Source organism: Cucurbita moschata, unplaced genomic scaffold, assembly GCF_002738365.1.
Source record: "Cucurbita moschata cultivar Rifu unplaced genomic scaffold, Cmos_1.0 Cmo_Scf00005, whole genome shotgun sequence".
Taxonomy (NCBI): Eukaryota; Viridiplantae; Streptophyta; class Magnoliopsida; order Cucurbitales; family Cucurbitaceae; genus Cucurbita; species Cucurbita moschata.
The window spans coordinates 5,507,094-5,528,089 of NW_019268521.1; the positions used below are offsets into that span (position 1 = coordinate 5,507,094).

At 37.3% G+C, this 20,996-nt stretch overlaps 3 protein-coding genes and 1 long non-coding RNA gene across 5 annotated transcripts; 2 read left to right on the forward strand and 2 right to left on the reverse strand.

Moving 5' to 3' along the window:
- Positions 1 to 157: 157 nt before the first annotated feature.
- Positions 158 to 4,577, forward strand: LOC111443239. Of its 2 annotated transcripts, none has more exons than XM_023080966.1 (13): positions 158 to 264; positions 594 to 709; positions 800 to 861; positions 1,125 to 1,196; positions 1,277 to 1,303; positions 1,427 to 1,531; positions 1,703 to 1,810; positions 1,976 to 2,047; positions 2,151 to 2,201; positions 2,588 to 2,650; positions 2,733 to 2,857; positions 3,317 to 3,518; positions 3,661 to 4,577. In XM_023080966.1, the coding sequence occupies exons 2-13, from the start codon at positions 610 to 612 to the stop codon at positions 4,363 to 4,365; spliced, it is 1,692 nt and encodes a 563-aa protein (XP_022936734.1). In that variant the 5' UTR covers positions 158 to 264; positions 594 to 609; the 3' UTR covers positions 4,366 to 4,577. The 2 variants fall into 2 exon arrangements, with proteins under 2 accessions (XP_022936734.1, XP_022936735.1); XM_023080967.1 differs by having other exon boundaries at positions 1,125 to 1,175.
- An 8,358-nt stretch (positions 4,578 to 12,935) lies between these two features.
- LOC111443049 (probable magnesium transporter NIPA9) lies at positions 12,936 to 16,369 on the forward strand. The gene is made up of 9 exons (XM_023080657.1): positions 12,936 to 13,217; positions 13,503 to 13,601; positions 13,922 to 14,051; positions 14,244 to 14,332; positions 14,530 to 14,586; positions 14,673 to 14,731; positions 15,156 to 15,276; positions 15,402 to 15,550; positions 15,843 to 16,369. The coding sequence occupies exons 1-9, from the start codon at positions 13,107 to 13,109 to the stop codon at positions 16,063 to 16,065; spliced, it is 1,038 nt and encodes a 345-aa protein (XP_022936425.1). The 5' UTR covers positions 12,936 to 13,106; the 3' UTR covers positions 16,066 to 16,369.
- Positions 16,370 to 16,591: 222 nt separating this feature from the next.
- LOC111443052 lies at positions 16,592 to 17,688 on the reverse strand. Its single transcript, XR_002710421.1, has 2 exons — positions 16,773 to 17,688; positions 16,592 to 16,742 (listed from the first exon to the last, which is right to left on the reverse strand). It is a non-coding gene; the product is annotated as an uncharacterized LOC111443052 (long non-coding RNA).
- Positions 17,689 to 18,237: 549 nt separating this feature from the next.
- Positions 18,238 to 19,761, reverse strand: LOC111443050 (cytokinin riboside 5'-monophosphate phosphoribohydrolase LOG8-like). Its single transcript, XM_023080658.1, has 7 exons — positions 19,417 to 19,761; positions 19,227 to 19,324; positions 19,123 to 19,153; positions 18,939 to 19,038; positions 18,777 to 18,847; positions 18,568 to 18,711; positions 18,238 to 18,484 (listed from the first exon to the last, which is right to left on the reverse strand). The coding sequence occupies exons 1-7, from the start codon at positions 19,528 to 19,530 to the stop codon at positions 18,404 to 18,406; spliced, it is 639 nt and encodes a 212-aa protein (XP_022936426.1). The 5' UTR covers positions 19,531 to 19,761; the 3' UTR covers positions 18,238 to 18,403.
- Positions 19,762 to 20,996: the final 1,235 nt, after the last annotated feature.

The following is a 20,996-nucleotide window of genomic DNA, read 5'->3' on the forward strand; positions in this document are numbered from 1 at the left end:
CTAAAATTTAAAGGGCGCAGCAGTACGGTGCGTTTTGATCTTCTTTCCCGCCTGGCTCAGTGACGGTTAATCGTCGGTTTCCAGGTACAAATGTCCCTAAAACGCTGCGTTTTAAGTTAAAAAAAAAAAAAAAAAAAAAAACCTATGCTGAAACCCTGATTCAGCTCCGGGTCTCCTCCTAACGCTTTATATTGGCGGCAAAGACGTTGCTTAAACAGACTCTGCAACTCTCCTCGTGCAGCGCTTCGATCTGAATCTCAACAGGTTAACATGAATATTCTGTTTACGCTAGATTCTTTGCGAACTTGTATTTCATCCATCTCCTCATCATCGTTAGTGATTTTGATCGATTCTCAATATTCTGGCATTTTCATCGAAGTCTGTATTGTTCTTATTGGAATATTTTTTACTGCTTCCCGTTTTGGAATAATGAATCGATGCTCATATGGTTGTAATTGGAAGAGGTAGCTCAAGATTCTATGAAAGTTGTTCTTCGAGGGATTATGCTTTGAAGTCCCCTCTCTTTTCCTCGTGGTGCAAACTTAATATTAATGTACAGATATTTTGTTTCGAAATGTATTTTCTTCTTGCAGTTTTGCGGGAGAGAGTATGGATTTGAGTGGACAACAGGCTGTGGAGCAACAACGGGAAACTCAGAAGATTCAGATATACTCCACCTCTACTACTGGAGTTTCTCCTTTCTGGAGAGGTCTCTCTCTCTCTCTCTCTCTCTCTCTCTCTCTCTCAAGCCCATGTGCACTGCCTCATATATCACATTAACTCTCTTTCATTCTTGCAGAGAAGTATGAAAAAGATGCTAAGAAGTACTGGGATATCTTTTATAAAAAGCATCAAGACCGAGTAAGTTACTACTTGGCTAAAATCATTTTGAACTTGGATTGATTCTTGGTATCTGGAGTATTTATTTGAATAGCATTTTGAAAAGTTCATCGCTCAATTTTTGGCTGATTTTCTTTTTGTCATTGTGTACAAAGCCTGATGTAATTCACTCACCTTCAGAAAATTTTGAAATTTACTCAAATAGTTTCAATTATGTTCTTTTGCTATGCATAAGCTTTAGTTATAGCATAGTAATGGTATTTGCTTCCATTTTCACTTTTTAGTTTTTCAAGGACCGACACTACCTGGACAAAGAATGGGGCCAATACTTTTCTGTGAGTTCAGCATGTTGCGAGGTTTAGTTGTAGCATTCTTTTTTTCTTGTGTTATGGAGGCCTCAAATGAACTCAATCGTTGATATTTTGTGGATCTTCAGGGAGAAGAAAGAAAAGTTGTTTTGGAGGTAAGTGATCAATTCTTGTCATTCAGTTCAATGTTGCCCGATTATCCATATCTTAGAATAAAAAGCTCCCTACCATTATCTTTCTTTAGGTGCTAGCTAAATTGTTTTTCTTTTCCCGTTCAGGTTGGCTGTGGAGCAGGAAATACTGTTTTCCCCTTGATTGCTACATACCCAAATGTTTTCATTCATGCATGTGATTTCTCACCACGAGCAGTGAATTTAGTCAAGGTTTGGTGGCATAATGACTTCACCCTAGCAATTTTTGCTTAAAAGTTTTGCCTTTTTGTTGCTGTCCTGTCCCATTGCCTTCATGTTCTAACTAGTATTTTCTTAGCATTTGGAATTTGATAATGATAAAAGTGGCTTAGGTTGGCTAAATGGATTAGCTTGCTCATGCAGGCACATAAAGACTTCAATGACGACCGTGTTGCTGCATTTGTTTGTGATCTTACTGCTGATGACTTGAGCAACCACATTTCTCCATCATCGGTTGATGTAGTAATGATGGTAATTCACTGAAAATTACGACTTGCAATCTCTATTCAATATATCGTCGTTATTTTACTAGCTTAGTATGTTGATAAATTATTCATGTTTTACCATTTTCTCAGTCATTTGATCTTTACTTAGTCTCATTATTACTACTTTTTAAGTAGCTAACTTATTAAGCAGATTTTTGTTTTGTCTGCAGTTTCCCCAGAGAAGATGTCCCTGGTGTTGCGAAATGTGAAAAAAGTGTTGAAAGTAAGAACTCATTAGCACTCATTAACATTCAATCTTTTTTATCGTGTCTTGTTAAGAACGGCTGATGATCCAATGAAATTTGATTATCTTTCGTTTTTTTCAGCCTACTGGATGCGTTCTGTTTCGTGACTATGCAACTGGTGACCTTGCTCAGGTATCTACAATATGTTCTATTGTTTTCTTTTGTCTGCGTGTGCTTTTCTGCTTTTGTTCATCTCATGCCAACTGCCACATCTTATTATGTATTATTTGAAGGACCTCTTCCTTTTTTATCAAAATGCTGAAAGTAGAGTTTACAAATAACAGTGTAGCTATAATATATGTTCAATTTCCTTCTAGTTGAATCTATGAATGAGTTGCCGAGTCTGTTTTATCAAATATTGTTGGATAATTCGATAATTTCCATGATGGAAGCTAAAGCATCCTTTTTTCTATTATCACGTCCCTCTCTTTTTTGTTGGTTTTTATACAAGATGTTTATGTTCTTTCACCATACGGTTCTCAAGTACATATGCTCTCTCTCTCGGGTCTCCTTGACAGGAAAGATTTGATTGCAAAGATCAAAAAATCAGTGAGAACTTTTACGTCCGAGGAGATGGAACTGTAAGTTACACTCTTTTCATGCTTACAATAATATGCTCTTTTGTTGGTCAGTTTTTAATCTCGATGCTTCTACCTCGGTCAGCGTGCTTTCTACTTCTCTAATGAGTTTCTTACAAGTACATTTAAAGAAATTGGATTTGATGTTAAAGAACTTGACGTATGCTGCAAACAAGTTGAGAACCGATCGAGGGATTTGGTCATGAATAGGTAAATACTTTTGTACAAATATTTCCACCTTTTTCTTGAATAAATTAATTAATTTCCTGTTGGTTTCCTCAGATTGGATTAAGTCTTATTCACTTCACGGCCAAAATTATGCCTAATTCATATTGTCTACAGTTTTGGTTATCATAGTTGTTAATATAGTTGTTTTGTCAAATAGCCACTTGAGTGAATTTGAATTGCCAGGTTCAAAGTGCTGTAGCCGATTATTGCCCCACGCATCAGGTGATGGGCATGTTTTGCTTCATATTGAAATTCAAACTCATTATATGGGTGCATGTGTGATGTCCTAACCTACGCAAAGACCTTGCTGAATCTGAAGTTTGATTTAAAACTCATTAGATCTGAAATGTTTAAATTGATTCTTTGCTTTCTATGTTACGAATTTAGTTTTTAGGGCGAGGCATTTTCTCTAATAGTAACTCTTTCTATTTGTGATTTAAGGCGATGGGTCCAAGCTGTATTCAGCCTTTCTGAGTTTGCAACTCCAGAAGCTGGTCTTAGGGCAGGCTTGCCCGATAAAGTTAAAACCCAGCCTAGGCCCAAGGAGAACTGTTCAGAGGTGCCTGTCAACGATTTTGAACTCGACTTCTCCGAGGGTGTTGCAATTGATATGTTTGGAATCTCACCTTCTCAGGATAATGAGGTGTGTTTATCCATGATAAAATTCTAAGATTGCCCCCAAATCTTTTATGATCATACAAACTACTGATCTTTTCATTTATTTTCAACAATCTGGCCACCCATATTCTAAACTCTACTTGCGTCCAATCATTTGATGTTCTTAGATTATCGAGGTGGATGTTAGAGGATGGAATTTCAAAATTAAAGTTCTCTCAAAAGAGTTCCAACATACCTGCAAATCCACTGGTTTGATGCTGTGGGAATCTGCTCGTTTGATGGCCTCTGTCCTGGCAGAAAATCCCGCTATATGTGCTGGAAAGAGGGTGTTAGAAATGGGGTGTGGCTGTGGAGGAATTTGCTCTATGGTTGCTGTTGGCTCCGCTAATCTTGTAGTTGCCACCGACGGAGACCCAAGTGCTCTAAACCTATTATCTCAAAATGTAACCTCAAATCTTGAGCAGCATTTCCTCACAAAACTAATTACAGAGAGACTGGAGTGGGGAAATAGCATCCATATTGAAACTATCAGAGAAATAAGCACAGGAGGTTTTGATGTCATCATAGGGACAGACGTCACGTATGTTCCTGAAGCTATTTTGCCACTGTTTTCAACTTCTAAAGAGCTCATGTCATCTAGCAAGGATTCCGAATGTGCATTGATTCTTTGCCACGTACTGCGTCGAGTCGATGAGCCAACAATCATTTCCTCTGCTCATCAATTCGGTTTTAGGTTGGCTGATTCTTGGACTGCAGGAGTCTCGTCCAAGTCATCCCAAAACATTGTGAGTTCTTGGTTCGCTAATGGAGATTGGGAGCCTTATATCCCAACTACTGCTTTGAACATCATGTACTTCCTACTAGAGAAGTGAGCATCATGCTTCATATCAGCTTTTTCTATAAGAATCAGTATGCGAATCCGCTGTTCATGATATTGTATTAATTCTGGATGGCTTTGAGTTATTATTTAGGGTTATCTTAATGTTTTAATGAACCTGAAAAGGGATTTGTTTGTACAAGTGAAACAAGGGAGTATGGTCGTGGAATTTATGAAATACCCATTGCACTTATAGATTGATGATTATAGATGTTTCTTTTGCGAACAAACCTAAAAAGCTTAGAGCAGTGTCCACCCATGGAGGATGATCTTCGAGCCAAATTCCGTTCGATCTATGCCACTGCACGTGAGAAGCTAACTCATGAGTCACCGACCTCATTCGCTTAGCGAGCTTTACCAGTCAAAAGATTCCAAAGAATTCAAAAATCTGTTTCACCTCGAAACGAATGGCTGCCTCGAGCGCTTTGGTGGTTCCATGGTGTAGAGCTATCGTCTCAGCAAGCCACAGCCTTATCGGATTGACGATTATAGTTGATGCATTACATTACTAGCTTAATTTTACAACAGCCCCAAGGTGATTTTACTAGTATAGTGAATACTGAAAATGTGAATTTTTTTATTTTTCGTTAGAAAAAAAAACGTAATTTCTTATCTCATCATTCGAAATCGCTCTTTGATACGACTTCTTCGCTAGAAAACCAAATGAACAACGTTGTTTTGACGAGGACTTTTCATTCAAAATTTTGAAGAAAAACCACATTTGAGGAAGAAAAAAATCTTCTTTGATGTGGTCTTTTTGTTTTCTTCTCTAATAATTAAATCTTTCAATGAAACTTATGAACTTCTTACAAAATAATGGCTTCATTCAATTCTCTTCATGGCTTTCAAGTTCTTGAAACAACTTAAAGTTCAAATTTTTAACATTTTTTTCTCAGAATCGTACGTCCTTTTTAACTTGAGAAGAAGAAGTTTCATACATATTCTAATAATAACATTAAATATAAACTCATATTGTTACATGTGAAGAGCATAATCAAGGAGTAGGACTTCTTTTGTAAGGATAAATTGTTTAATAAAACAGTACTTGTTCTAACAATCTCTTACAGACCCACTTCAACAAAACCCTAAAATATTACAAAATTTGAAAGATTAGATCACTAAAGAAGCAAAACAATGATCTTGAAGAACAAATTCTTAGATGAACTTGTTTGTAAATCCAATACCAAATTTAACTAAATGTTTTCCATTTGCAATCGCATCGAGTTATGAGCTCAATGAGAAGAGAAAACACTATGTCACTCGTTGAATTGTTGCGAGCGAAACAAACAGGGCGAGCTTTGGAAGAAGCGATCTGTTATCAACAAAAACATCTCGACTAATAATTCAAACTCTTACACATTCCAAATCTCTTTCTTTTAGAAGTATTGAGAGACTGAACTCGAAGAACAAGAATTCTTGATATTTTTACCGATCGTCTAAATTCGTGACGTATATCATCTTCAACCCCCCAACAGAATTAGATCTTCACAACACATAGAATTGTTCAGTTTCTCCATTAATTAATAGTTTAAATGATGTAATTACATCCAATTAACCTACAAATAAGAACCAACAGATTAGGTAAAGAAAAAAAGGTAAAGATCAGATCAAAGAACAACCCAAATCCATAAAAATTTCAAGAAAAAAATGTTCAGCTGCATGTTACATCAACTGGGTTTGTGTTTTACAACAAACCCATGTGATTAATTGATTGGATTGATGAACTGATCCTATGAATTTGATATCCACAATGGAAAAAGATTGGATCTTTAGAGCTGTGAGAGAGACCTAGCTACACCAAAGCCTGTAAAGCTGAGTAAGTAATGAATAGATGGAATCAAAACGAGTAGCAATTTCAAAAAAGATCAAAACTTTAGCAAACCCACATGAGAAAAAAACAGAAATTTTAGAGAGAGAAGAGGCAAAAACGGATTGAAAGCCAAAAAAATAGAAAAAAGAAGAGAGAGAAACGGTGGGGTGACAGATAGAGAGTAAGCACAGAAAGCTTCAAGCATGAACCCTAGCATGCAAGAAAGTGCCTTATGTGCTCACTCTCTTCTGTCACCTCCTCCTTACCCTAAATTTCAATTCCAAAAACATTGCTAAAATACCCTCCAAATCTTGAGGTGAGGGGTGGAAATGCAATTTTGCATGTTTGGAAGGACTTGGCCCTAAAACCCAAAAGCTGTTCCACTAAATTGGAACAATTTAGGGCTGTGGGTGAGTTGTTGTGTGGAGAGGGAGAAGTACTGTGGGGTTTATATAGAATTCAAAAAGGGGAGGGAAAATTAAATAATTAAATTAAATAATTAATTAAATTAAAATAAATAAATAAATAAAAGGGGAGGTTGCATAATGGTGTGGAATTTTAAAAGTGTTTATCTTCTATTGGATGAGTTTCTATTATTTTATTGCCAATTCACAGAGCAAAAGTATGGAGTGAGATGGGAAAATGTTATCCTTTTATTTATATTTTTTTATTTTTTTATTTATTTTAATTTCAATTTTTTTTTTTTTTACTGTTTCCAATGCATTCTTGTAAATATAAATCTGTATTCTCTCTCTACATTTACAGTGCATCTAAGCTCTCCCATGCTTGCTGATCCCAATATGTTTTTGTTTTCATTGAATATTCTAAGGGACAAAAAAACCTTAACATTTGCAAACCTTAACCTTAAGATTTCCAAAACTTGGTCTTGCTTGATAAGATATCTCCGATGCGTCTCTCCCCGCTTGAAACCATTGGTGTACTAAACTTTCGATCACTCTGTTAGATGGTGGGGCTGACAACCCGACCAGCTAAGAGTAACTCTAAGGTTCGGTAATCTTTTTCTGCTTAAGCTTTCTCGGTTTGGGGATTGATTGATTGGATACCAGAAAACCGTATCAAGGAGAAATACATGAATAAACTAAGATCACGATTTAAAAGAATTAACACTCTACTATAACGGACTTAAGGTAATTAATTATAGAGAACTCTCGTATTAAATATAAGCGGACTTAAGGTAATTAATTATATGGTAAGTGGTTTCTTACCGAGAAGCATGTGAGTAAGAACAAAATAGGTTAACATAGACCTTTCACTTTTAGAAACCGTTCGAGTTGAGTAAGTAATGTGGTCATTCACAGGGTGTTTTAAAAGTCAATAGTTAATATATATTCTATAGTTGCTCAAGCTCACTGCTAGTAGATATTGTCCGCTTTGGCTTGTTACACATTACCATCAGCCTCACGTTTTTAAAACGCGTCTACTAGAGAGAGGTTTCCAGACCCTTATAAGGAATGCTTCGTTATTCTCTCCAACTGATGTGAGATCTCACAATCCACCCTCCTTAGGGTCCCACGTCCTCACTGGCACACCGCTTAGTGTCTAGCTCTTATACCATTTGTAACAACTCAAACTCACTGCTAGCAAATATTGTCCGTTTTGGCTCGTTACATAAGCCTCATAGTTTTAAAACGCGTCTACTAGGGAGAGGTTTTCACACCCTTACAGGAATTACTTGGAAATCGACACGGGAGAAACAACCCTGAAAACCGTGAATGTATTTTTTTGTCGATATTCTAAGAAATGTCGAGAAATTGGAAATGGACACGGGACGGGAGATAATAATTAAAAAAATGAGGGTAAAGTTAAAAGAAGAAAACATTTGATGCTTAGGGATTACATAATTGAGATTAATTAGGGAGATTAAAGTGTGTATTAAGAGAGAAGCAATTAGCGTTTAAAGAAGGGATTAAGAAAATGAAAAGAAAAGAAAAGTAGAAAGGAAGATGCAATGAATGAACCAATAAGGGTTAAACACAAGAGGGGAAGCCCACGCAACGGCGCTAAAGTATATATGCTTTACAATTTATTAATCCAATTATCTCATAAAGCAAAGAATCGTTGACTATTTTTATTATTATTTTCTGCAAATGCATGCGACTGCGAGTGCTTCACCTTATTTTTGCAGATGCTTTTTTTTTTTTTTTTTTAAATTCATTTTTCATTTATTTTCCATAATAATTATCAAACTTGGTGCTCACCGGGCGACCGGCCGACCTTCAACAGGCATACATCCAGCAACACGTGTCGTGATGGGATCAAGAAGGACAGTACATCATCCAATACAGTGTGCATTGGGATTTTGATATGAGTTTTAACTGCTCGAGAAGGATTGAAAATGGAGGGAGTGATAACATGTTTTTTTTGTTTTTTTTTTTTTTAATTTTGGAGAAATTAAGAAGAGGGTTTTGTTTTCCGAAAGGAGAAAGTGTGTGTCAACTTTTCATAGTAGGGTTACCCTTTTGGGATAGTGGGAAATGAGAGGATGCTTGCGTATTATGATGATTATTCTTCCCCAACACCCAACTTCCAAGCCAACAAAAGAAATGACAAAGCTTATACCCACTTTGAATTTAGCCTTTAATAATGCTGCCTAACCTAACAACTAAGAGGACAAGTGGCAGACAAACATCCCGAGTCGTCGTGTTCGTCTACTCGTGTCTCTTTAGTGTCACTCTTCTTAGACCGAGTCTTTTTTTTTTTTAAACTAAATACCCATTTGAGTTTCTTGGACTATGAAACACCCGAGTCGTCGTATTAGTCTACTCTATCATTTCAACGTGAGATCCTCAACATCTAGAGTAAGTCACCGTTCTTAAACCGGGTTGTTTTTGTTTTTTTTTTTTTTAAACCAAATACCCGTTTGAGCTGCTGAGAGTCGGAAGAGGTTATAAAAATTGTGGGGGCAAATGGGAAAGGCATCTTGTGGGGATTGTTTTTATTTGTTTGGTAACCCTAAATGGAGGCAGAGTTGGCATGTAATGGCGTTTTGATAACTCTGCCCGCATGCACTTTCGGCTACAGGCCATGCGAGTCGCAGAACGTGGGAGGGAGGGAGGCAATGGGCAAGCAAAGAAAGGCCTTTTGTTTTTTTTAAACACAAAAAAGTGATGGCCTTTGGGTTGGGTTCAGAGGAAACCCAAGGGATCCCCACTACTACTAGAATCAACATGATGGTGACGATGGGCATTTCAATTATTGGGTTCTCTTTCTTTCTTTATGCACAACCATTCTATTTGTGGTCCTAAACTTCCCATATTCTGTGGCTAGGGTTCTTTTTCATACACAAATGCCCATTTTACACTTCTCTAGAACACCCTCTAAACTTTATATTCTCGAGAATTTAAATAAACCCAGATACGTTTCGGTTGGTTTTAATTATACCCGCACTAGCTACCAAGCTTAGTGATGTTCGTGGGATATTTTCGAGTCAAAACAAAGAAGGGTAGACGTAACTCATTGAATTTTTTGTGTTCATCTTGATCCAGTGCGTGCTTTGTTATGAAAAGTTGCATGGATATAAGAATATTAGAGGGAGATGGAAAAGGCCAAATACAAAATGACATGAATTATGGGAAAATGGAAGGGGGAAATGAAAATGGGCACAGAAGATGATGGAGAGGCAGTCAAAGATATGGGCAGATTTAAGTCTGTGGATGAAGTTATGGCGGAGGCAAGCTGACAGTTTGACGCCATGCAACTGGCTGTCCTGCAGCGGCACCGCCACAGATCGGCTGCTGCTTGCCGCCCACCATGCACATCACCTCATCCTTCATGCTTCCTCCCTCCATTGGTTGGCTACCTGACCATGATAGCCCGAGAGCAATGAACCATACCGGGAGGTCTAATGGCTTTGCTTTCAGCTTCTCCAAAAAGTCCCACACCAATGAAGATCCGTTCCTTCACTCACCAACTCACAATCTAAATTAGCCTCAACAGGTTTACCATGTTCATTAAAGTTAAATTGGTTTAAATTCGAATTTTAAAATATTAATTCATTAAAGTTATTGTTAGTAACGTTGTACTGAACGGGAATCAATTTTTATCTAAAGAAAAAAAGAGTGAGAATATATTAAATTAATAAAAACGTACCAAAAGCATAAACAAATAAAAAAAAATAGAAAAAAAGTTGTGGACCCATTTTTCACCAGTTTTATTATATAAGACCAACCAATTAAAAAATTAATAATTAATTTATATTATCAATTTAATCAATTTATACTATTTTTTATTTAAAAATCTTTTCAATTTAATATAAAAAAAATCACTAATATTTATTTGGTTCTTACGTTTATTTCTAATTATATTAATCTGTTTAAATTTATATAATAGGTAGTTTTGAATTTTAATTGATGTAAGCCCAAATCATTGGGGGCATAAATGAAATTTCACCTAAATTTAGGTTTTTGGGCCGTAAGCTTTGTTATAATCCATTTATTCCCATTCCTGTAGGCTTTTAGTGGGTATTGAAGATGGGCCTTTACGAGAACTAGGCCCAATGTGACCCAGACCAATGTTTCAGTCTCAAAGCCCAAACACAAACTGTGGGCCCATCCAGTGGGCTTTACTTCCATATTGGAAAGTGGCCTATACTAGAACTAGGCCCAATGGGCCTAGACCAATGTTCTGTCTCAAAGTCCAAGTCCAAACAGTGGCAGCTTAAAAAATAATTTTTGAAAAGTCATTATAAACCAACCAACCCTTCATTTGACTATAATAGAACGAACAAACAAACAACATTAGTAAGCGTTAATGGCTTTGAGGAACAGTGATGTGTTAAAAAGCTTCAAAGCAACTCGAGAACCTAGCACGAAAATTGCATCAAACTAAAATGTACGCTAATAACAGTTTTTTTGTGGCCTCTTGATATCTCACGACATTATGAACTCAGCTCACGTACCATTTTAATGGATGAATAATCCAACACTTGTAATATACTACAGTCGTGGCCTCTTGATATCTCACGACATTATGAACCCAGCTCACGTACCGTTGTAATGGATGAATAACCCAACCATTGTAACATACTTGATATCTCATGACATTATGAACCCAGCTCACGTACTGTTTTAATGGATGAATAACCCAACCCTTGTAACATACTACAGCCCCATATGGCGAAGAGCCTACATCAAGGTGTCAAACCTTCCCGTCGATGTGAGCTATTGGATAACTTTTATCCATTGAGCGACGATCCTTACACTCGAGATAGTCCAGGAAACCGTGCAATTTTGTTTCAAGATTCAACCCAAAAAACGAACCACATCTTATCCACATCTAACCACTGATATGGGACTGTGTCTAAACAAATTCAAAACAAAAGCATGATGTTTGAAATGTAAAATCATTGAATCAGTCATCAAGCTATGAAACTCTGAGCTACCAGGGTGCTAAAATCAAACCACTTCTGTTCTATCCACAACAAATCCCAGCATCCCAAAAACATTCAATTCGAAGTGTTCTTATCAAGATGAACATTACAATTGTTGGAATTATGATGAGAAAGCACTTACAGAGATTAAGGAGAAAGAGAGGCAAATGAATCACCACCACCCATAAACCACCTGTTCGCATCTGCGCTTCAGCCATCGGAAGCTGTTTCTGAAAGACCCCTTCATTTTGCCTTCCACAGAGTACATCTTGTAGCTAGCAACCCTCTTCTTCCTCTGAAATTCAGGGTCCGACAAGCTCCAAGACTTGGGGAAAGACCCACAACCCTTTTCCCCTTTCTTCATCTCCATCTGGGTCTGCGCATAAGACGCGGAATATGACCTCAATTCGTATGAGCTTCCAGGGTTTGTGGTGGAGTTGCTCTCTGTGTTGATGTCCCCGCCGAACCCATTTCCATGCGACCTGTAATCTTCCATGGGGATTGGGAGAGGAGGAAATTTAAAGGGTTTGATCTTAAAAGGAAAAGAAAGGTTAATTTGAAGAGCACAGCCCTGGGGAATGATGGAAAATGTGGGGTCCGGATTTGATTTTCTTCGCTTCTTAGCGTTTCTCGGCGCTTGGATTGGCTGACTTTTGGAATTAAGTTTCGGTGGCGTGTTCGTGATGCGTTCGTTGTTGTTTATTGATTAGACATTTCAAAGGGTTGATTAAGCCCAGCTTTTCTGTTTGGAACAACATGAATGATTGAAGATATTCTAATTGCGAGGCTGACCGTCACAAGTAACCGAGTCAAAACAGACAATATCTATTACAGTAATAGATTTGGGCTGTTACAAATGGTATTAGAGTAAGATACGGGCACGTTATGTCAGCGAGGACACTATGCTAGTGGTGGACTTGGGCTGTTACACATGGTAACAAAGCCAGACATCGAACGATGGACACTCACCTCTAAGAGATGGATTGTGAGATCCCACCTCCATTCGAGAGGGGAATGGTTGGACACTGAACGATGTGTCAGCGAAACATTGGCCCCTAAAAGAGATTGATTATCTACCAGTGATGGACTTGAATTGTTACAAATCATATTAGGGGAAAGCCTCTTTCTTTCCTATTCCGGGTAAAATGTTTTGTGGGTAATAAGCAATGTATATTACACAGAAAAAATGGTTGTCGCTTAATTTTTTTTAATAATTAGTATAGTTGAAGAAAATAAGCTCCACCAGCCAATAAAAGGATGACACGTAGGCAGGTGAAAAGAGTGGAGGAACATATGAACCGCAGGTGATTAAATCCCACGGGCTTTGTTGAGGGCCTGGTTTAGCTAGAAATGCAAGGGATAGAAACAGGCAAAAGGACAAAGTTCCGTCGTTGGCGCAAAAATTTGGAGGCAATGCTCTGACGTAAATCGCAATTCCCCCTCCAACCATAACCGTACTCTCCGATTTCTTGATTTATTCTTCCCCGTCTCCTTCGATTCTTCTCCGTGTTTCGATTTTTCGGCTTTCAAGGAAGATATGTGGGAACCCATTTGTTTAACTCTGGCCGCCGCCGCCGGCAACAATATCGGCAAAATTATTCAGAAGAAGGGCACCGTCATTCTTCCTCCTCTCTCCTTCAAGCTCAAGGTACGGTTTCTCCTTTTCTTTTCAATTTCCTTTCTCCATGTCAACGGGCGTCGTGATTTTCCCGACATTTCCGTCTGGGTCATCTAATTTCATGCGATTCGTCTTCTTTTTCTCCCTTCATCTGCGATGGCTAGTTGTACTGTGTTTCTTTGATGTTGATCTTATTTGATCTTCAACTTTTCTCTACTTCCCGATTTCATTGGGTTGTATTCTGAATGTAAACTTTCTTATAGCGAATTCATTGAACGCGTTGATAAATTTCCTCTTGTTGTTTGTGTTGTATAGGTGATAAGGGCTTACGCTTTTAACAAAACTTGGATCATAGGTTTTCTGATGGATATATTTGGAGCTGTTCTAATGCTGAGAGCGTTATCTCTCGCCCCTGTAAGTCCTTTATTCAGCTACGTACGCCCTTGTCTTTTCGGTTTTTGTTCGGCATTGGTTTATTGGATCTTGGCTGATGGAAATATCAATTGCTGTTTTGATGCCTAAGTGACTTCCCTTGTCATTATGTATTGTCTATCACTATGAAAACAGCATGTAACCTAAATATTTCATCTCTAATTTGATGTTACAAAACCATTTTGTAGATTACTTCTTTCCCAAGAATCCATACCTCACAGGAAAATTCATACAGTTTTGTCAATGTAGCACGGACTTTCTTCCCCGAAATATGCAATTCTTTTCTAATTTCCGTCTTTCAGGTCTCTATAATTCAACCAGTTTCTGGATGTGGACTTGCCATCCTCTCTATTTTTTCACATTTTTATCTGAAGGAAATAATGAATGCTGTCGATTGGATGGGGATTACGCTTGCTGGCATTGGCACCATAGGTAATGTAAGTTCATCTTTGTGTCATTAAGCTAACTATTGTTTTGATCCTTTTTTCGCCTTTCCTGTCTTTTAAAGTTCATTTTATGCATCTGAGGTTTATCTCATGTCATGTATCTCAGCTTTTTGTGAATGTTCATATTCCTTCCTAATTCTGTAATTTACTTGGCCGTTTTTTTGGGTTTCATTTCAAGGGGTTGGTGCTGGAGGCGAGGAGCAAAAGGCGTCTGCGATATCGATTTTCCATTTGCCATGGCTAGCTTTCATCATTACCATCTTGTTTGTAGGTATCTTATATTATTGACACCTTACGGTTTATAAAAATCTCTGGCCATGTAAACTAGATAAGGCTTTTTATGTTCGTTTAATTTTATGGTCTTGCTTGCAGAATATAACTTTCTAGTACTCTGTAAATTAAGCTGTAAAAGATGAATGTGTTGAGTTCTAGAAATGATTGGGTATATGTATATGTTCTAACAGGTTCTTCTTAGCGGATGGCTTCATTTCTACAAACGTCAAAGGAAAGAACAAGAGTTGGTAAATTCATTGCTTTAGTATTGACTTTTCACTGGTTTTCTTGTCCTCCCAAAAAATAATATGTTACACATGTATATATGTTGCAGATGGAATTTGAAGTTGTCGAAGAAATAATATACGGCTTAGAATCTGGCATTTTGTTCGGGTACTGTTCTGGCTTGCACTCTTTTGCTTGATGGAATACATTTCCTGCAATTATTATGGTTGAGGATGACTAATAGGTATTAGAACTTTGCTTGACTGTGAGGAATCATGGATCCTGCCCGATCGCGGTGGTATCCTAGTTTGTCTCAAGTTGAATCTTAGCCAGCTTTTCTTTCGACGGTCAGGATAGATTAGAAAATGAAAAGAGAAACTTTTAGTAGTTCTATAATTGTTATGGTTGACTGTATACGGTCATGATGTTTTAGGACTGGAGTATACGCATGCTATAGAGTTTTTAGTTGTTTACACATCTATGGCTTGCGTCGAGCCTGATCGACTCCACTCACATTTTGAAAGGGAAATAATCCAATCAGCTTTTCAGATTCATATCGGCAAAATGTTACAATTTAAATCTGCAATTTCAGGATGGCATCTGTAATATCAAAAATGGGATTCTTATTCTTGGAGCAGGGCTTCCACGAAATATTGGTACCAATATGCATCCTGATAAGTATTTGTTGCAGTGCTACAGGATTTTACTATCAGGTACTTTGAACTCTTGGTGATTTGATCTCTTTACCATTCTGTTCTGCATTTAATGTTTATTGTTTTATTGACAGCTTTTGCCTGTGTTGTTCTAGTTCATAATGATGTTGTCTTTTCTTTAGTAGACTCGAGGACTAAAACATGGGAGGGCAATTGTGGTGTCTACATGTGCTGCTGTGGCATCTATCGTCACTGGTGTCGTTGCTGGTATGCTTGCTTTGGGTGAAGAATTGCCCTCGTCACCGACTGCTCGCCTCTTCCTTCTGCTGGGATGGTAAACTAGAAATACATACCCGTTCTATGGTTTCTACATCACTACCTTGACTTGATAAAGAAAATCGTTAACTACATTCCGTGTTTATGATAACTGACTGGACGATTTCGAGGGTCCAGTGCATTAAATACTTGGAAAGGCTTAGCTAGTGAAGATTGATTGACAATTGGATGCTTAATTGCTGTTTTTTCCTCCTAGAAAAGAATGGTCTTTGGTATATACGTACGTTGAATACATGTTAATCTGCCTTTGTGGGTTAATGTTATTTATGCAAGACTTTCTCTGTATACAGGCTGCTAATCATCACAGGTGTTATTCTGCTTGTGAGTTCAGCACGACTGACCCGACGTCTTACTTGGCTATACCGACGATTTAAGCGAAGTGGTGTGGATAGGAGCTTTGGGCATAGATCTGGATCATCTGTGCGCCTACGAGATTCAAGCCCCAGTGCAATCATTCAGACAACCACATTGCAGAATATGATGTTATCATCAAAAGCAAAGGCTGACGCTTGAAGACCGTGAAGACGGTTCATGTGTAGATATAATACCAATGTGGGAGTCCATCCAGGTATGAACATATTCTGATCTGGGTTGGAATTTGGGAATGCACTCCACTTTCTCATGGGTGTGTTTTTTAGAATTATACCTTCTTGCTTGCATAGGCACCACATGTTTCGAGATCTCCTTTGATTGATTGTTTCAATGTTTGAGGCCATTTCATAATATCCAATTACCCATTATAATGTATGAATTTTTGAAGAATGATGATGATCATGATCTTAGTCAATTTATGAAGATTGTTCAACCATTTATTTTCTTGTGTTATACTCCAAGGTCCTCTTACTCAAGAAATTACATTCCAAAAAGTTTGGAAGCATGAGATCTTCTAATCAACTTTCTTACTACGTTTATCCTCGAGGTGAGTACTAAATATTATTTAATTCTTTTTTAAATTTGGCCTAACATGCAGGATGGAGATTCAAATGTATGATTTTGTGTACATCAGTTAGAGAGAGTAATGAAACATTGTTTATAAGGGTATTGAAATTCCTCCCTAGCAGATGCATTTTAAGGGGAAAGTCCAAAGATGACAATATATGCCAGCGGTGTACTTAGACTGTTACAGATATCTTTGGTCAAGAGTCTAATGTTTCAACTCGTCGAGATAATTGGTGAGAAGAATCAACCACCTTTCTTTGTTTTTCTTTAAATAACATCACATCCATTTTTTCTTTCTACTTGGAACGCCGAAGCGATAGCATTCAGCGTTTCAGACAAAGTTGAGTTGAGGGAGATGGATCCATTATCTGATAACCTCAGCTTTCCATGATCTCCATTATTGCGAACAAACATGTCTAGCAGATCAACAAGCAGTTCTGTAGGCTGTGGGGACTAATGGTAGAAAGAAAAGGCCCCCCCATGAAAAGGTGGGAATTAACAGCCAAAACCATCCACTCTCTTAGTTTCTACCACTTAATACACGCAGGCCCCTCGTGTCGTTTCTTCACACTCACCACTCTGTGTTAGCAATTACCAATAACTCTTTAATGACAAAAAAAAGAAACCCAGCATTCAACAACACATCTTTCCCAAGCTTTCATCTCCAAATTCCTTAGCTTACGATTCTTCCGATCACAACCAGCCATGTGATTGATAGCAAGACTTCCTCATAGGACTACGGGAAAGATACCCACAACACAAAAACCCTACACCTGCTGCGGGAATGGACGATAACCTGAAAAACCCATGTGACACTTTTGGCAGACTGACTTCAGGCCAAGCTTGTCAAATAAAGCTAGCTTATGATGAACTGGATTTCCAGAGGTGACAGACCATTGGGTTTCCTATAATTTTGGTACCCGCTACTTTTGTTTGTCCTGTGTATTGAAATTTCGGTATGTGAAATCTCACATTGGTTGAAAACCTTTTCCTGAAAAAGCTCAAATAAGACAATATTTGTTAGACTTGGGCTGTTACAAATGGTATAGAGCCAGACATCGAATGGTGTGCCAACTAGGACGCTGGCCTCCAAGAGAGGTAGATTGTAAGATCTCATAATGGTTGGAGAGGGGAACGAAACATTTCTTATAAGGTTGTGGAAACTTCTCCCTAGTAGACGCTTATTAAAACCTTAAGGGAAAGCTCGAAAGAAAAAGTCCAAAGAATACTATATTTACTAGCGGTGGACTTGGGTTGTCATAGGTGCCTCCTCTAAATAGGATGTTAAGGATGATTTACCTGATCAATGAGGTGGCTTTGGTGTCTATCATCTCTGTACAATTAGGAAAAGATATATATATATATATTCACTTTTGTCCAAAAAAGGAGCATAAGAAATCATATCCATTCGTTTTCAAACTGAAAGACAGCTGAAGCATCTGAATCATTCAGTTTGTCCTTCAAGCTCAGTATAGCTATGGACCTTTAAACAAGTTGAATTAGAAGGTGCTATTATAATCAGTGAAGCACTCAACAGAATAATATGGAAAATAAGTAACCTATTGTATATATAAAGTGCAAAGAAGTGGTGACCTATGAGATTCCACGTCGGTTGAAGCGGGAAACAAAACATTTTCTATGAGGGCGTAAAAACCTCTCCCTAGTAGAATCGTGAAGTTAACGAAATACGTAATGGACTAAATCGGACAATATTTACTAGGGGGTGAGCATCAACTGGTATTTGGATTGACCACAAACTAAGCACTTTGTAAACAGAAAGAGGCATTTATTAGAACTCAAATCACAAAGAACACAAGTACACAATGATGAACCACTTATGGCCCCATAACAACAGGTTCCCATTCATGATTAAAAATGGCATTAAAAATGAAGACCCATTACCACTTATCAGTCATGGTTTATGGTCGTTACCAAGCTGCTCCAATTCCCAGCTTTCATGTGGAGCAATGTGTTCACTGAATGGAGTATGTTCCTGCACAAACCAAGAATTATAATGGCTTTGGTTTTCAGAGACAGAATTAGAATGGCTTTGGTTTTCACTTTTCAGATAGATACCTCCATTTTCTCCATGAGTTCCTTCGCTGTTGGAGCAGATATCACAATCTCTCGAGCACCAGGCTTAATGAAACCTTCCACAACGCCATTGTCAAACAGAGCCAACAAAGAGTTGTAGTAACCATCAACATTAAGCAGCCCAACCTGCGCAGAGTAATTAAGCTTAACATACAACCTTCAACCACATAGTTTGCAAAGGCTACGCTTACTGGTTTCTTATGGATACCCAGTTGAGCCCAGGTTATCATTTCCAACAGCTCTTCCATTGTCCCATACCCTCCTAAACCAAATAACAATCATACATTAAACACACTATTGGCTACAATTGGCTACAATTAGCTTCAATTAGCTACAATTATGTGGAGAGTTACCAGGAAGAGCAATAAAAGCATCTGATTCTCGAGCCATTGCAGCTTTGCGCTCATGCATGTCCAAAACTGTTCTTACCTCCCCAACAGTTTGTCCAGAGATCTACCAGGATCATCCAACACAATTTACAGAGACATGTTATGAGTTTAGAGACACTAAAATGGAGAAACAAACAAGCTTATATACCTCATGGGGCATCAAAGCTTTTGGAATGATCCTGCATCAAAACATGAATCAATAATACATTCGATTCTTGCATACAAAACTGCCCAAATTTGGATCTATCCTACCCAAGAACATGGCAGCCTCCATCGTGAACAGTCTGTGATATCAAACCCATAAGCCCAACACTTCCCCCACCGTACGCCAAATCAATCTTCCTCGCGACCTGGAAATGGAAACCACAGAAACAAGAACATTAAGAAATAACCTAATAACGCAATCAATGGTAAAACTCAATGGATTGGAGAAGAAGCTAACCAGTTCATTTCCGAGATCAAGAGCAGCATCGCTGAAGACTTTCCGATGGCCGGAGTTGCTGCCGCAGAAGACGCAGACTCTCTTGAACTTGCTTCTTGAATTGTTCGCTTCCATTCACGATCGAAGTGTTTGTTAACATAAATGGTGAAGAAACATCGGGAAAAGGCAGTAGCGGCGGTATCTTCTACAGATTATACCCTTTTATATATATATATATATGGTGAAGGATCGAAAGTCTTCCCAAAAAAGGAGAAACAAAACAAAAGGGAATTTCAGAACCCCATTACTAAAAGAGACAACAAGAGAGGGGGTTTGTTTTGAATTTGAGGTTGTTGAAGGAATGGAGCGAAAAACGGCAATTAGAATTGGGAAGAACAGATGATGGGGGCCTTTATATATCAAACCACCACCACCCCACATGCCTTCATTCCCCTTTCTAATTCCATCTCCATTTTGTCGCCCATCCGAATCACCACCACACTGTTAACAAATTAAAGTAAAATAGATTAGAAAACTAATCATCTTCGATCAAGATAATCACATTGCCACGCTGTGATTTCCAATTGGCTCCTTCCCTTTTTTTCCTTTTTTGTTCTTGTTCATCATTAATTATTGCACAAATTATTGTCCCCTTTGTTTGCTGATCTCATTGCAGATGTTTCTTGCCTTTTTAATTCAATTTTTTAAAGGAAATAACGGATGAATCAAATATTAGTTGTCATGATATGAATCTGAGCATAGTTAAGTAGAAAAATATAAACTATTTCGCTATTTTATTTAGGTAAGAGTTGAACTAAATAAATTATTTTAAATTTATTGTAGAAAATTCTTTTTTTTTTTTTTTTTTATTTTTTTTTTTTTTTTTTTTTTTTTTTTTTTTTTTTTTTTTTTTTTTTTTTTTTTTTTTTTTTTTTTTTTTTTTTTTTTTACTTTGTTTTTAAAATAAGTTTAGAAAAAAATTAACAATAATATAATAGGTACAAAAAAAATTAAAATATTAAAAAAGATGAAGATATTTGAGTGGAGTTAACGTGTATTTTTATGGGATATATTATACCACTTACTTACGTGACTAATATATTTTTGTTAATATTATATTTGAATTAGTTTGGTTGACTTTTGAAGTGGGAGTATGGGGATTTTTTTAATGTAAGAAATTAAGGGTGAAGGCTACGCCAATCCAAATAACAATTAAATACTACAAATATATATATATATATATATATATATATAGACACAAACACACAATACAAGCTTTAGGGCTTCTTAATTAAAATAATAAAATAATTACAAATGTTGAACTTTTATTAATGTCGGCAAGTCCGGTGTCTTCTAAAGTTCTAATTAGTCGATTATTTTATTTATTAAAAAATGTAGTTACAATAATTAATTTGGAAAAGAAAAGGAAAAAAAAAAAGAAAAAACAGGTGCCGTTGGATTTCGTTGGTCGACCCAGATGTTACCAGTATGGCGTCCAATAGGACAACCCAGATTAATATATATATTATAGATATGCACAGTTCATTGTCTTTTTTTCTTTTTGAAATTTGAATTTAAAATAGTGATGTTTAATTATTTTG

Bases quoted from the DNA above. Each gene is read 5' to 3' on its own strand.
- LOC111443239 (XM_023080966.1), top strand. From the start codon at position 610: ATGGATTTGAGTGGACAACAGGCTGTGGAGCAACAACGGGAAACTCAG. The intron at 1,532-1,702 runs GTTTGGTGGCAT...TTGCTCATGCAG, and splicing joins GAGCAGTGAATTTAGTCAAG to GCACATAAAGACTTCAATGA. The intron at 1,811-1,975 runs GTAATTCACTGA...CTTATTAAGCAG, and splicing joins CGGTTGATGTAGTAATGATG to ATTTTTGTTTTGTCTGCAGT.
- LOC111443049 (XM_023080657.1), top strand. From the start codon at position 13,107: ATGTGGGAACCCATTTGTTTAACTCTGGCCGCCGCCGCCGGCAACAAT. The intron at 13,602-13,921 runs GTAAGTCCTTTA...TCCGTCTTTCAG, and splicing joins GAGCGTTATCTCTCGCCCCT to GTCTCTATAATTCAACCAGT. The intron at 14,333-14,529 runs GTAGGTATCTTA...ATGTTCTAACAG, and splicing joins TCATCATTACCATCTTGTTT to GTTCTTCTTAGCGGATGGCT.
- LOC111443050 (XM_023080658.1), bottom strand. From the start codon at position 19,530: ATGGAAGCGAACAATTCAAGAAGCAAGTTCAAGAGAGTCTGCGTCTTC. The intron at 19,039-19,122 runs GTATATAAGCTT...TGATCCTGGTAG, and splicing joins AAGCTTTGATGCCCCATGAG to ATCTCTGGACAAACTGTTGG. The intron at 18,848-18,938 runs GTAACTCTCCAC...TATTTGGTTTAG, and splicing joins TGCTTTTATTGCTCTTCCTG to GAGGGTATGGGACAATGGAA.